The sequence below is a fragment of the Sus scrofa genome, chromosome 3, assembly GCF_054392235.1.
Source record: "Sus scrofa isolate SSC_HxYL_T2T_F1_AM1 chromosome 3, Sscrofa_HxYL_maternal_Yorkshire_Landrace_v2.0, whole genome shotgun sequence".
Classification (NCBI taxonomy): Eukaryota; Metazoa; Chordata; class Mammalia; order Artiodactyla; family Suidae; genus Sus; species Sus scrofa.
Genome location: NC_139385.1, coordinates 63,421,540 through 63,437,443, shown reverse-complemented (window position 1 = coordinate 63,437,443; position 15,904 = coordinate 63,421,540). Strand labels below are relative to the sequence as shown.

General features: G+C 48.5%; 1 protein-coding gene across 2 annotated transcripts; it reads right to left on the bottom strand.

The window, feature by feature from the left end:
* Positions 1-2,990: 2,990 nt before the first annotated feature.
* Positions 2,991-15,580, bottom strand: MFSD9 (major facilitator superfamily domain containing 9). 2 transcript variants are annotated; one of them, XM_003481140.5, is made up of 6 exons: positions 15,414-15,580; positions 13,418-13,505; positions 11,979-12,022; positions 6,930-7,059; positions 5,628-5,837; positions 2,991-4,439 (listed from the first exon to the last, which is right to left on the bottom strand). In XM_003481140.5, the coding sequence occupies exons 1-6, from the start codon at positions 15,576-15,578 to the stop codon at positions 3,658-3,660; spliced, it is 1,419 nt and encodes a 472-aa protein (XP_003481188.1). In that variant the 5' UTR covers positions 15,579-15,580; the 3' UTR covers positions 2,991-3,657. The 2 variants fall into 2 exon arrangements, with proteins under 2 accessions (XP_003481188.1, XP_084872231.1); XM_085016105.1 differs by lacking the exon at positions 11,979-12,022.
* Positions 15,581-15,904: the final 324 nt, after the last annotated feature.

Here is a 15,904-nt window from a genome sequence, read left to right as displayed (position 1 = left end):
GTCCCACCACCACCTCTTCCTCTGTTCCTCTGGATTATTGCCCCCAAGTCCAGACTGCTCCTTTCCTGGCTACCAGTTCATCCTTTTCTTGCAGCCAGAGGGTCTTTCTAAAACGTGAAGGTCCTTGGAGCACTCCCAGCATGGATGATTAGGGTTCCTTGTCGTCCATGGGCACCCAAGGTCACCCCTGAGCATGGCAGGTGAGCCCTTCATGATCTAACCCCATGATGCTCCACCCTGGACATGCACTGGGCACCTGGGGCTCCTGAGGTCTAGGGGAGGCTCTGGGCATCAGGTGACTAATGTACAGCCGGGCAGAGAAGCACAGGTTCTTGATCCTTCATCTTGCTCCAGGCATAACTTTCTCCAGACCCCAGGCCTGGTGCCTTGCAGGTGTTATGTGGGGACTACCCTACTCCTTTGCTGCTCTTTGCTCCACCCTCTGGACATGAGCAGAGGTGCACCTTCCAATCGGAAGAGGCCAAGGCTTTCTGAGACTGGAGAACCCCAAGCCTGGGCTGCTTCACAGCACTTACTGGCGGTGGCTGGCAGGACAGTGGAAAGAGGGCCATTTCCTTTATAAACTTTTCAGGCCAAGTTCAATGCCTCTAAGGAAGATTCCATTTAACAGTAAGTTGAACCAGATGTAACTTCAGATATTTTTGACTTACAAAAATAGCAATTTCATGTGGCTCAACCTAACACTTTGGAAAAGATTACAGAAGTTCCTACTCAAGAGAATTTAAAAAAACAAAAACATCACCAACTCTGGGCAGATTTAATTTCCCTGAGGTCATAGTCCATCAACTATACCAATACTGTCCATCAGACTAGTAGTTTTCCAAGTTTAGTGTGCAAACAAAGCAGCAGGGTGTCTTGTGAAGGTACTTCTGCTGGGGTGGGTGAGCCTCTGCCTGTCTGAGGAGCTCCAGATGTGACATTGCTGGGCCCTGGCCCACACTCTGAGTAGCAATGTAGTAGACTATTTTAAGAGAAACTATAAGAAAATATTTATCCAAAAAAAATCACCTGAGCAAAATACTAAAATCAATAGTGGAAAATAAGAAAAATGTGTCTCTCCTCTCTTAGTAAGATCAGCCTTTAAGGTTCTCAGTATTTCCGGGTGTCTGGTTCATTATAAAGCCTCATTAAGTTTACAAGCTTTTATCTAACTTCAAATATAAAGTGCTAGGATTTAAAAAATAAAAATGTTGGAGTTCCTGTCAGTGGAAATGAACCTGACGAGTATCCATAAGGACATGAGTTTGATCCCTGGTCTGGGTCTGTGGTTTAAAGGATCCAGCATTGCTATGAGCTGTGGTGTAGGTTGCAGATGCGGCTCGGATCTGGCATTGCTGTGGCTGTGGTGTAGGCTAGCAGCTAGCTGTATCTCCGATTCAATCCCTGGCCTGGGAATTTCCATATGCTGCAAGTGTGGCCCTAAAAAAAAGCAATAAAAATAAAAAGTCCGTATTTATTTTTTCTTTTCCTTTTTCAGCTGCACCCACGGCATATGGACGTTCTTGGACCAGGGAATGAATCTGAGCCACAGCTGCGGCCTACACCACAGCTGCAGAAACGCCAGGCTGGGGATCAAAGGACACCACCATAGAGATAGGCCGGATCATCCACCCACTTTCGCCACAGCAGGAACTTCTAAAAAGACCTCTACTTAAGAGTTTCTAAGGAACCTGTCTCATTTCTGAGAGTAAAGAAAAGACAATCTTTGGAAACATTCCTCTGAAATCCTCCCTCAGTGCACAAACCCTCAATTACATCTGGTCCCTTTGAGTCTAATGTCCATGACAATGCTCTAAGCTCCCTGACAGCGAGGCCGTTTTATATCATATTTTGGTTTCCTCAAAAGCTCTTAATACTTGTATAATGGTTCATCATTATGACACTTAATGAGATGTTAATTATTTTTCTTGTAGCTAGATGGGGAAAAAAAAAGGACAATTTTCAAACTTGGTGAAAATTGCTTGGTCAGGAATAATTGAGTTTACCTGACACACAAATTCTAAAACTGTGGAAACATTTTTTTTTTCCTGCTCTACGTGTGTTAAGTATTAAGGTTATAATAAGTGGGTGTATTAAAGTATCATTTGCAGTTATACAGAGGTTGACAAAGGAAATACTATCCTAGTGAACTAATTAAGGGGGCTGGAAGGAAGCTGAGCTTTGGCGGGTCTGTGAAGGAAGAGAGGGACCCCCTAAACCATTTTTACCAATAACTGATGTCACCCAAAGTGCCCATGACTTGTGGAGCCTCCTTTGTATCCATGCTAACCCTCCCCAGGGCCCCTGGGCACTGCTTTTCGAACAGCAGGGCAGCCTAGACCTGGGGAAAGACCCGAAACCTTCCCTGTAGGTCCACATAGCTCTTCAGTCCCCAGAAGTGATGTTAAGATGAAAGAAAGGAGATGACTTTCAACACGAGACTCTGTGGAACTGGATGGGGCCTCTGACCCCAGACTCTCTGGTGCTGAATAAGATGCCCACCTGAACAGCCTTGGCTTCTCTGTGGGGTTCTCACCACCTGGCAGAGGAAGCCCAGCTGAGCACTGCTTCTGGAAGCAGAAGTGCCAGGGAGATGTGGTCACTGCTGGGCTGGGCCCTTGGCAGGGTGGAGGGCAGGGGGCACTCTGGGGCAAGAGGCACAGGGAAGAGGCCCTGAAGCCCAGCTCTTCTGGTGTAGAGTGTAACTGCCGAGAGCTGGGGCAAGCCTAACAGTGATCACACAATTTTAACAGACAGTCCGAACTGATTAGATACTAATAAAAATAACTGGAGTTCCCAATTGTGGTGCAGTGGAAATGAACCCAACTAGTATCAATGAAGATGAAGTTTCAATCCCTGGCCTGCTGCTGTGGCTGTGGTGTAGGCCAGCAGCTGTAGCTCTAATTTGACCCCTAGCTTGGGAACTTCCATATGCCCCAAGTGCAGCCCTAAAAAAATAAATAAATAATGAAAAAATAAAAACCACGAAGTCTCTGGCTTTTACTTTAATCAAAACCGGGAGGTCTCAGGATGATCCTTTTTCTACCGCCATGAGAAGCTCATTAAAAGCACCAGGTTTCTGCACCTCGCCAATGCTCACAGGCTCTGTCTCCCAGGATGAGGCCAGGCATCTGGGTTCTCACCAGCTCCCTGGACAGAACCTCGTTATGACTTGAGAAAGCGACAGGCTGGTTTTAATAAAGCAGCTTCTTTAATCTCAGGGACTTGGACAGCAGAAGAGGATCCTTTCAGCAGTGGAACTGAACCTGACACCTATGCTCAGCTGAAAAGAGTGTTATTCACCGGTAACCCTGTTTTTACTCAGCAGGGTCATCCCTGCAGTCACCTCCTTTTCACAAACGTTCTGTTAGCCTCCCCATCACCTCCCTGTCTTGCCCTGGGCAGCTTTTCGTCCCCTTGAAAATGCTAACCTCGCTGGGCCAGGAGAAGAGAGTCTTAGGAAAACACTGCACACCTCCCCCTCCGGCAAAGCCCAGCTCGCATCTCCTGTGTACTGTGGATTCTGCTCCTCCCACAGGCCTGATGGACGCCCGGCGGAGCACCGCCTGTTGCAAAGAACTTTCTGACCCTTTCCACAGCACTTGTGCTGCCGTTCACAGACCGCTGGTCTCGCCCCTTCGTCCTATCCAGATCCAGCTACTCTCTTTTTAACTTAGCGTCCCTGTTGTCACCACCAGAGTGAGGTCTGTGTAGTGACATGATGACGACAGCCACTAAGGCTAACGCAGCACCCAGACCAGGAGGGCCGCAGGGGCTGAGCTCCTGGGCCACCCCGGACAGAAGGGGGGCGATGATGCGACCCACGGCCGTCACAGACTGCCCCAAGCCCAGGAGGGTGCCGCCAGCCCGCGCACCGCCACCAACAGTCAGCTGGAGGTCGGTGAGGCATGTCCTGCCGATGGAGGTGGAGAAGGCCAGGAGCAAGGAGCAGGCGACAGCCACGCCCACGCTGCGCGCGGTGGAGAAGAGCAGCAGCAGCGCAGATGTGAGCGCGCTGGAGTGCAGCAGGACCCGCTGCGAGGAGTGACTGTACAGGCGCAGGAGCGGCCCCAGGGCGCAGCCCGACAGGGCCCCCAGGGCGCTGCTGCAGCTGATGAGGTAGCCTGCTGTCCTGGGCCTCACCTCGAAGCGCTCCTCCAGGGCCAGGACGTAGTTGCTGTGGTAAAGCATGACTGCCACGGCCATCAGCAAGCGCATCAGATACACGTCCCACAGGCCGGGGCGCGTCAGGCTCTTCAGGCCCTGCAGCGTGGCCAAGACCTCTCCCCAGGGCGGCCCGGCTGTCCTGTCACCCGCTGTAGTCCCTGCTGGTACGGCAGAGTCTGACTTTCCCCACAGTGCTCGATTCTTCCCCTGTCCCAGGCCATCGTTCTGCGCATTGGGCTGTACTTCGGTCCACGGAAACAGCCAAACGAGACCTGTTAAAACCGCAGTAGATCCATGAATGCAGGCGAAGGCACAGAATTCATGCGTGGCCCCTAGGAGTAAGGGGCTGTGTGTGTCTGGTTACCACTCTGTATTTCTGTGTTAGTTCATTTACTGGTCTGCAATTTTTTTTTTTTTTTTTTTTTTGGCTATTTAGGGCTGCACCGGAAGCATATGGAAGTTCCCAGGTTTAGGGGTCTAATTGGGCCACAGTGGCCGGCCTACACCATAGCCAGAGCAACTTGGATCCAAGTGCATCTGCGACCTACACCACAGCTCACTGCAACGCCAGATTCTTAACCCATTGAGCAAGGCCAGGGATCAAACCTGCGTCCTCATAGATACTAGTTGGTTTCGTTGACTGCTGAACCACAAAGGGAACTCCCTGATCTATAATTTTGATCCTGTTTTTAACCATTCCCACAGCTACTTAAACTCCATTTTGATGTGAGAATTCAGAAGAAAATAATCTCTACCTACAAAATAGTCACTCTTTTGCCCAGCTCAGGGGCCTATGTTGGCTTCCATATCCTGTTATTTCACATCTAAGTTTTCATGCGTTACCTGCAAACTTCTCCCCATGGCACCTTTTTGTTCTCTGTCCACCACTGTCATCATCCTTCATCCCTCCAAACATGGAAGACATGCTCTCCAAATGCTAAATCTTGTCCTAAACACTGGGACGTATTGACAAACAAGATCTATAAAATCCCTGCCCTCAAGGAATTTCAATCTAAAAGGGGGTATGGACAGGTAAACAGGGAACAAGATGACAGGATGAGGGTGGGGGGCGGGCACAGAATGGGGACGGTTGCAGTTTTACAGTAACCACCTGCAGGGAGGGGAGGCACCTGCCTCATCTGCCCCCACCTCAGGGCTTCCCTAAGCTGAAGCCCTTGTGGCTGGAGCAGGTGGAGGGAAGAGGGTGGGGGGGAAGAAGAGGGTACAGGCAGTGAGAGACACTCACTCACCACCCCCCCCCCCCCACACACGCAGTCACATGAGATTTGGTGCCACGAGAGCTGCTGCAGAATCTGCATCAGCAGATAAAGGGATATGTCATCTGTGAATGACAGGTCTGCCCAGTTCGGAGAACCACGCTGTGAGGAGAGACAGCAGGTTGGTGGGTTGGGGTGAACACACCAACCAAACCATCTTGTAATGATTCAGTGTCAACTTACCCGCATTGAGGACGAAGACAGAAGAGCAGATGAAGGCTGTTAGATAAAATCCACCGTCCAGTTCTGTCAGATACCCTCCAACCATAGGGCCCAGGATGAAGCCCACACTAGATGCCGTGTTGAACTGGCCGAGCACCAGTGGCCGCTCCTTCTCGGTGACCAGATCAGAGAGCAGGGCCCTTGAGATGGAGAGTGTGTGCTTAAAAATACCTGCAAAAGGATGAGAAACAGGTCTGTATGTTTTCTGGATCAAAAGCATCCCTGATGGAGTTCTGACCTCTGACCCCCACCAGGCCTGGAATCCTATGCTTCATCTGCATCCCTGATGGAGTTCTGACCTCTGACCCCCCCCCACACCCCAGGCCTGGGATCCTGTGCTTCATGTGCATCCCTGATGGAGTTCTGACCTATGACCTCCCCCCCCAAGGCCCAAGAACCCGTGCTTCATGTGCATCCCTGATAGCATTCTGAGCTCTGACCCTCCAAGGCCTGCAGGTCCCTCAGTGACTGGATTCTTGGTCCGAGCCCATAATCCTCATTGGTTACCAACATCTGAACCAAGCCCCCTGACCCCTCAGCTTGGTTGAGAAAGGTGAGAAAAAAAAAAAAATCACTGAAACCCCAGGGCTCTGATCACCAAGAAAGAAAACACAGGAATAAAGAACTGCAGTAACTACCTGCGCATTCGCTCAGGTGTTTCAAAGAATGGATGGGATATTTCAATGAATAGATGGGGTGAAAGCCATTTCAATAACGGCTGACACATTCAAGACCAGTCTGGAAACAGAAAACTCACCCATGAGCCACTATATTATAATCCTTGCCCCAGTAGCAGGTGGATTTACAGAAGGTTGCAGGACAGCTACCCAGGATTATTGCAATGTGAAGTCAAGAAGTCCAATTTCAAAAGGGCAAGTTTGCTGAGGGAAAGCATGGGAACCACACTGCTGGCCAAAGACAGCTAAGGAATTCTTCCTGACTAAGGAATTCTTCTGGAGGCAGAGAGAGGTAGACAGGAAGGAGGCAGGTCCTGCTGCTGTGGGCAGGTGTTCAGACAGGTGTGGAGGGCTCCAGGCTCTATCACACACAAGGTCTGTGGCCCTGGACAAGTCAGCAAAGGCTGACAGATGCTAAGTGCCCCATCACAGTGGCTGCTGGTGCTACAGTTGTAACTGCTGTTGTCATTCTATCTTTTTATATAAGGTTTAATCAAAGCGCTGCTGCCAAGCAGGGACAGGCTCTCTCAAAACCTACACTTTGATGGATTTTGAATGAAAACGTAGGCATAGGGCAAGAACTCACCCACAGGGACCCTAGCGAGGGCAAAGAGGAACACGTTGGTCGATGTTCCAAGAATGAGATAACCCAGGGCGCTGCACAGAAGGCACACCAGCAAGGAAGGCCGTCTTCCCACGACGTCACTCCAGCAGCCCTGGGGAAGCAAGGAGCACAGGAAACCTCTGACTCCCTGGAAAAGAGCCACTGCAGACATGCACAGTAGAAAATCTCTAGAAACTGAAATGGGTGCTCAATTCTATTCTGTCATCTGTCAGAGAAGTTGTGTTCTCTGGTCTTTCACATGTTGGGTGGGAAAACACAATGGAGTATCTCATCCCCAAAAAAGATAAAAAAGCCTAAGATACCAAAGAAAGCATCTGTGATGACCTGCTGTGGAGCTGTAAGAGTTCGTATATCTTGGATGTCAACCCCTTGTCAGATATATGAGTTGCAAATATTTTCTTTCACTCCACAGATTGTTCATCTTGTTGATGGTTCCCCTTGCTGTGCAGAAGCTTTTCCGTTTGACATCATCCCACTTGTTTATTCTATATTCTGCTGCTTGTTCTTTAGGCATCACATCTGAAACAACACTGCCTGGATTCATGGTTTCCGAAAGGTTTTATGGTTTTAGGTCTCAAAGTCTGCCAGTTTGAGTTCCTGCATCCAGAAGCCTGAGCCCTGCCAGGTGTGGGCTCCCTCCTGAACCATCCTTGCTGCAGGTAAGCAGGTTTGGAAAGACCCTGAGGCAGCCCAGGGGGAAGCTGCCCAGTAGGAACGATGCCCTTGACGGTGACCAGCTGAGCCCTGCACACACGTCTGTGAGTGTGAACATGAGGCCAGAGAGGAGGGCAGAGCCCGAAGGGAGCAGAAGGCGAAGAGGAAGAGCGGACAGGGAGGCGGGGTGGGGTGGGGGGGTGGGGGTGGGGCTGCATGGAGCCCCCAGGGTCCCGGATTCCCCAGGAGACAAAGGGCAGCTAAGTGAGCAGAGCCCAGAGCTGCCCCCATAGTTCACTCTTAAGCACCAGCTGTCCTGGGTGAGGCCTCTGGGACAGACCCTTAGAGGGTGGGGGAGGCTGGTGGAAATTGCATTTTCCTCCTCACCCTTCGTTCCTCTGCTCTGAACATTCCTCCACTGCACACTGCGCAGCCGTTGGGCTCGGGGTGGCCATGCCAGGGCTCCAGGAGCCCCTCAGACATTGGACGGTGGAGGGTGGTCAGCCTCGTTCCCTTCTGTGCCTCAGAAGCGCTCTTTTCTGAGCAGAGGGACAGAAGCCTGACAAGCCCAGTCCACCTGCATCAACTCCAGACTGACTTGTTTTATGTCCTGAGGTCCTGGGCGAGGTTCTCTCTTTCAAAAAAACATCATCGCCTGAAAACAAAAAAAATGCTAAAACACCATGACAGTGTGGAGCACTGTTGGAGCAAGTCAAGAACAGGGTGTCCAGAGCCCTGTGACCCACCCTCCAGGTGACCCCTGGCTCCTGCACCTGGCTGTGAGGCAGCAGTACAGCATCCTCACTGATGTTCAGGGCCTGGTTCCCACCCTCTCCCACCAACATGTCACCTGAGCCCACCTCTCTTCCTGGACAAAAGCCAACTATGCCTGTTTGTCCCCTTTCCCCATCGTTATTGATGGGCATATCTTTTTCTTTACTTTTCTTTTTTTTTGCTTTTTAGGGCCACACCTGCAACAAATGGAAGTTCCCAGGCTAGGGGTTAGGCATGTCTTTTTAAAAGGGACCCCAAAGATCTCTTTCCATAAGGGTATAAACTGTAATAAAATTCCTTTATAAGACACTTGAGAGTATATCCTCCAAAATACTACCATCCTTCTAAAAATGGCATCAATCCATTTCCTCAATTTTCATTTTTATGGATTTGAGGAATTCTCCACACCCTTTCGACCTGGGTGAGAGATCTCTGGCCTATGTGTCCACAGGTCACGATGTAATGTGGTGGCCATGCCCTGGGCGCTGGGCCAGGCTGTCTGGGTTCAGCTTCGAACTCTCATCACTCCACATGCACGTGTGCAGTGAATATAATCACACACAGAGGCATAGCCCTGTGCTCTGCTTCTCCACCATAAAATAGAAGCAATCATAATACCTGCCTCAGAGATTCCTCTCCCCCCACTGCCAATACTCTATGTACATTCTATATGCTCTGTGTAACATGAGTCATTAGCAACCCATAACCCATAGCACGGGGAACTCCACCCACTATTCTGCAATAACGTGTATGGGAAAAGCATCTGAAAGAGAATGAATGTGTGTACACGTATAACTGGATCACTTTGCTGTACAGCAGAAATTATCACAACATTGTAAATCAACTATACTCCAATTAAACTTTAAAAAAGAAATAAGAAAACCAAAAACAACAACAACAAAAAAACAAACCCTGATAACCACCAGTCTGGTGTTGAAGACTAGTTTAAGACTAGTTATTATGTGGATTAAATGTAACAAAGAGCTTAGAACAGGGCCTGGCACATAATAACTACTTAATAAATGCTAGTTATTTTTACTAAAAGTCTGATTTGGTAAATCTTTTCTTCACAAAGATTTGTTTTTAAAATTAAAATGTTTTCCCCAATCTTTTAATTAAAATGCATTTATAAAAGTAGTGGTTGGAGTTTCCCTTGTGGCTCAGTGGAAATGAACCCGACTAGTATCCATGAGTATGTGGGTTTGATCCCTGGCTTCGCTCAGTGGGTTAAGGATTTAGCATTGCTATGAGCTGTGGTATAGGCACAGATGTGGCTCAGATCCCTGAGTTTCTGTGGCTATGGCGTAGGCCAGCAGGTGCAGCTCTGATTTGACCTCTAGCCTGAGAACTTCCATATGCTGCGGGTGTGGCCGTAAAAAGAAAATAAAAATACAAACAAAAGTAGTGGTTAAAAAGGACATTTCACGTAGGGATTTCTCTATCTGAAGGGTTTCTAAGGAAGGTTCTCATTCAATTACAGCTATAAGATATATAAAATGTGCTTTGTGAGCACAAACATAAGAAAGCACAGGATTAATGTGAAAAAGAGCAATGGGCCATAGCTGGCAATAAAAATTCCTCACATGCTGCTATATCCAGGTGCTCTGATAAGTGCTGCTGATAAACATAAATCAAGCCTGGTCTTAAGTCTCAGGGGGGTCAGAGTCCAGCAGGAGAAAGGCACTTGAAAAATGAAAATACACTGTGACTTAGGTGATTTAATGTATATACAAACCCCACATATTTTGGGAGTGAGTGTCCAAATATGACAGAAAAGATGCTTTTACTAAGATGATCCCCAAAATCTTCTCTCAAAAGAAAACACATGAACTATGACGTGTTGCCCTACAAGCACGGGCATTAGTTTCTTATACAATCTGATTCTCATTATCTATTTACTTCTTTAGATGATTATGGCAAAGACAGATGACGTATGGTAAAATTATTAATATGTACTTAGAGTTTAGATATGGAGATTGGGTGACTTGGTCCAATTATTTACACTAAGTCTTAATTTCCTCCTGCATAAAAGGGAGACACAGCTACTTTCCTGGGTCATTTAGCAACTAAATGAGAATGAGACTGTTCTTGTTGTGTCAATTTAAAATATGAAACAATTCAAAATAGATAAATCAGGGAGTAGCTCTTAGTTACCTAAGAATTTGTGATGGGGAGTTCCCGTCATGGCGCAGGGGTTAACGAATCCGACTAGGAACCATGAGGTTGCAGGTTCGGTCCCTGCCCTTGCTCAGTAGGTTAACGATCCGGCGTTGCCGTGAGCTGTGGTGTAAGTTGCAGACGCGGCTCGGATCCCGTGTTGCTGTGGCTCTGGCGTAGGCCAGTGGCTACAGCTCCGATTGGACCCCTAGCCTGGGAACCTCCATATGCTGCGGAAGCGGCCCAAAGAAATAGCAAAAAGACAAAAAAAAAAGAAAAAAAAAAAAAAAAGAATTTGTGATGGAATCTGATCAAATTTCTCTTCTGTTTTAAAATGTGTTTCACACGTGAACCACTCTTGGGAAACACAGGGCTAAATATGCATGGTGTTCACTCACTATGAGCCCAAGGTCACAACTCTACACCAAGGTCAGGTCAGATCGATCTGTGACTACACTGACTGTTCCGTTTGAACTGTCTGAACCTCTGGATGCTGAGATCTTGGGACCAGAGGGGCCACAGCAGAGCATACACCAGAAAGAGAAGGAAGGGGTGCACCCAGGAAGGACGCTGAACTTCCAACCACTGCGTAGTCAGAAGTGAGTATGACACTCCGGCCCCTGGGTCTTGCCAGTCCTTGTGGTCCACATACAACCCACCACTCTAGTGGCTCCTCTGTTCGCAAGCTTAAGTTTTATAATTAACAAGCTGTGTAGTTCGAAAGGCACCACTTCAAATAGAACACCAGGATATGAATGGAGTCAATCATTGTCACTTCATTCAAACAGAAAGAATTGGTAATGACTTTTGTGTACCTTCTTTTCTCCTAGTAAAAGCTGGCAGGGACTCACAGGAAGAACAAGGTACAATTTAAAAAGTGAGGCGTTCCGACTGTGGCTCAGTGGTTAATGAATCTGACCAAGAATCATGAGGTTGTGGGTTCCATCCTTGGCCTCGCTCAGTGGGTTAAGGATCTGGCATTGCCGTGAGTTGTGGTGTAGGTTGCAGATGTGGCTCAGATCTAGCGTTGCTGTGGCTGTGGTGTAGGCTGGCGGCTACAGCTCTGATTAGACCCCTAGCCTGGGAACCTCCATATGGCACAGGTGCAGCCCTAGAAAAGACAAAAAGGCAAACAAAAATAAAATAAATAAAAAGGGAGCTCTCACTCTGCCTCAGCGAGGTCCTTTGAGAGCCAGCCCTCCAACCCCTCCAGCCCTCCAACCCCTGTCTCTCCTGAGACGTCAACGAGGGGAATAGATGACTTGGGGCTTCTTCTCGCTCTAGTGACACTACATGTCCGCACCATCTGCACATTTCCTTTCAGGCGAACCTCAAGGCCTGATTTCACTACAGCTGTGATGGGCAGCCCTCGGAGGCATATGGCTTATGCCTCCCAGAGGTGCTGCCAGATGGAAGAGAACTTACCACCAATGTGCTGGAAAAGAGCTGTAAAATGCCATAGGAGGAGCCTGTAAAAAACATAAGTAACATAACTCAGGAAAATCAGCTAGACCTATCACAGAAGTGGATTAAACTAACAGAAAAACATCAGGGAAAAAAAAATAAGGAAGGACCTTTTTTCTTTCTTTTTTTTGGGGGGGTGGGGGGGGTGCCTGCACTTGCAACATATGGAAGTTCCCAGGCTAGGGGTCGAATCGGAGCTGTAGCTGCCAGTCTACACCACAGCCACAGCAACTCAGGAATCTGAGCAGAGTCTGCGACCTACACCACAGCTCACGGCAACGTTGGGTCCTTAACCCACAGATCGAGGCCAGGGATGGAACCCACATCTTCATGGATACTAGTTGGATTTGTTTCCAGTGTGCCACAGTAGGAACTCCCCAAAAGGACCATTTTTTAAAAAGGAAATTGCCCCATAATATTTTTTTTCAGATGGAAGAGTAAAGTAATAGATTTTTAATCAAAGGCCTTCAAAATAAAATCAAGAGAGAGCAGAAGAGAGACTGAAGGCACAGGTCACCCTTAGGGGCCTTGAGAAAGTCCCTTTCACCCTGCATGAGGCATGTGCACTCCCAGGAATAGAAATCTGAATCCCCCTACTAAGTTATAAAATGTTAACACCATCTCATGTCTCTAACACTTCAGTTTTATAAAGTATCTATCTTCTAAGAACTGACAAAGGTTTACAGAGTGCTTTTAACTCCATCATAATTCCTTCTCTTCACGGAACCCTCCCTGCTGCTCAGTGGGCCAGAATAACTCTTAGTACACTGTTCCAGGGAAATACAAATCATGGCCTGGGACTTACCAAACACATCTGCAGCACATCTGCTCATCCAGTGTGTTAATGACCAAGGGCTGTGAGTTTGAACAATTACTCATTAAGGGGCAGAGGCCTAAGACCTGCTCTTGCCTGCCTCTTTGGTAAATCAATGGCTTTCGATGGAGATTTCATGCTGTGCAGGAAGAGAAGCCCTCTGAGATGTGTTGATGGGGATGCAGAAAGCCAGAAGCCAAGTGGTCAAGGCTCATCTGGTCCTGTTCCTCATACTCTGATTTCTATAGATTAAATCTCTCTGGTCTCACATTAGGTCACCATGCTTAGCCCCTAGCACGCATGGCCAGCTCCCTGGAGAGGCTCACTAAGGACCTGTAATGTCACTGGAGGTTGGGGACACAAGGATGATATTATTCCTGGAAACCTCTAAATACAGGCAGTCTAGGAAAAGATGAAATACATTTGCTCCAGGGGCCTATCCTGAAATATTCTGAAAATCCATTTTATCCCCATTTTCAGTTTACCTTTGGGTATCATTTAGCTAAAAGAGGCATTTGTTTTCAGGTTCTCAGTTCTGGGGTTTTAAAATTCAGTGCTCTACAAACATGCAGAATCAATCACTCACCTACTATCCCAGCCACGGTTGGACTTGCTCCCAGAGACTTGACGTGAAGGCTCAGTAAAGGGACGACCATGCTGACACCCAACAAATCCTAAACAACAAAGTGCTGATTAACTCAAACTGGAAACTGAGGCCTGGGTGTTTTTAAAGTAGGGATCTTAATGATAAATGGATTTAGAAAACAAAACCAATCTCTAAAATTTTGATGATGAGTTCCCTGGTGGCTCAGTAAAGGGACGACCATGCTGACACCCAACAAATCCTAAACAACAAAGTGCTGATTAACTCAAACTGGAAACTGAGGCCTGGGTGTTTTTAAAGTAGGGATCTTAATGATAAATGGATTTAGAAAACAAAACCAATCTCTAAAATTTTGATGATGAGTTCCCTGGTGGCTCAGTGGGTTAAGGATCTGGTGTTGTCACTGCAGTGGCACCAGCCACCGTTCTAGTGCAGGTTCCATTCCTGGCCCAGGAGTTTTTAAATGACGCGGGTGCACTCAAAAACAAATAATAAATTAAAAATAAATAAATAAGATTTGCGCAAACAAGAACACATTATATTCTATGGTAAGCCATACTCATCACGTTAAAGTGATCAAGGGATCCAAATACAAAGTGTAATAGCAGTGGCCACTTATAAATGCCTGGATCACCCTGACCTAGAATTCATTTTAACTTTAGCTTCTCTGTCATTGCAAGGAAGATGTGCTACAGACATTTCACAAATTAAAAAAAAAAGGGGGGGGGAGGTAATGAAATGGGAAAGGACACAAGGATAATGTATCTTTCTTAGCAAAGCATCACTTGTTCAAAAATATGAAATTCCTCCTGGAGTCAGGAAGGCAACCCATGTACCCTCTACAGTCTTACAAGCTCAGACCTAAACCAAAAGTCTCAGTAAAGCAGGAAGGAGGAAGGAGGCTGGTGGCCCATCTTCAGGCCCTAGAAGGCAGGCTTCTCTCCTTGACACTTAACCTGATCAGCTCCTTTTGGCCTCAAGATAAACTAATAGGCCCAACAAAGCTGAAACCCTACTGGGTCCTTGTCTCAAGTCCATCCTAAGGTGGATTAGGTCACAACCAGGGCAACTAGACCAGGCCTCTATTTGGATGAGAAAAGGGAAGAGGCAGATGTAGGGTTCCTGCAGATAATGGCACAGAAACCACCAGAACAACTACAGGTTCCTTCCCGAAGGCAGGGACTGTGTATTACAGCAACTGGAGCTCCACAGCCTTTACCCTATAATGGATTTCAGAAATTCCATAAATAAATGGAGGGATGCCCTCGACTGGATGGCTTGTCCTACCATACACTTAGTTTTCTAATCTTTCCATTCTAGTCGGGAAATTAATAATTGTCCTTATTAAACCAGGACACACAAGTCCTAACAAAACCAAAACTGCGTTGTGCACGAATAAACAGTTTGTCGAAAGGCAGATGTGTGTCATTCACTGCGATTTGCATTTTTAAACATGCCAGTCTACCAGGAACCCTAAGGAAAATGCCTAATTCTGTCCAAGTGGGGTCACCAACAGCGACTTCCCGACCTAGCCTGGCAAAAGGAGCCTCTGTGTTCCTAGGGCACCCGCAGCCTCTGCACAGCTGGGCTTCCCCAGGCTTGCCGGTGAATCCCTGCTCTCCAAGCCATGCGATGCACCTGCTACAGCATCAAACACCCGGGGTCACCCCTCGTGCGAGGCTCAGCCACCGAGTCACATCTGCGGCAGGTGCTGCACCGTCTTAAACCGCGAGCTGGGGATGGGGAGGAGGAGAGAGTCGCGAACTGGGCTCAGTGCCCACGCGAGGGGCAAGCCTCCCTTCGGCCAGGTGCAGAATGAAGGGGTTTATGAAGCAGAAAGCATCACCAGGCAGATCGCAGATTCCCAGCCCCGGCTGAGCCTTAGGAACACCCAGGGAGCTGCAAAGAAAAGCACCCTTCATCGGGTTCCAGGTCAGGATGGAGCCAGCACTTCGCGCCCAGCCCCACACGTACTCACCAGGAAGCCCACCACGTAGAGACACAGCAGGAAGCGGCGGGCTCGGACGGGACCGAGGCCAGGATCCCCCACCTGAGTCCCTGTCCCAGGATCCTGCCATGGCCTCTGTCTCGCCGAGACCAGACCCCGATCTGGGGCCATGCCCCGGCTGTCCCCGCGTTCCATGCGCACGCGCACAGGGAACTGAGCACTGGGGACCCGCCGGACGCGCGCCGGCCCCGCCTCCGGCGGAAGCGAGCGGCTGCGCCTGCGCAAAACCGGGCGCTGAGGGCGGCTGTGTGGGTGATATGGTTCCGTCTCCGCCGTCAGTCTGTGACCGCGGGTTCGCGCCCTGGGCGGGGAGGGAGACGTGTGTGACCGACGCGTCAGTTTTGTGATGGTGATGGTGACGTTCTGCGTTTCCAGGGGGTAAAGAACCCGCTGTCGTTGCCATTGGAGAGCTGGAGGGAATTGTGATAAGCTTCACCGCTGAAGTGGTAGGGGGTGGGCCG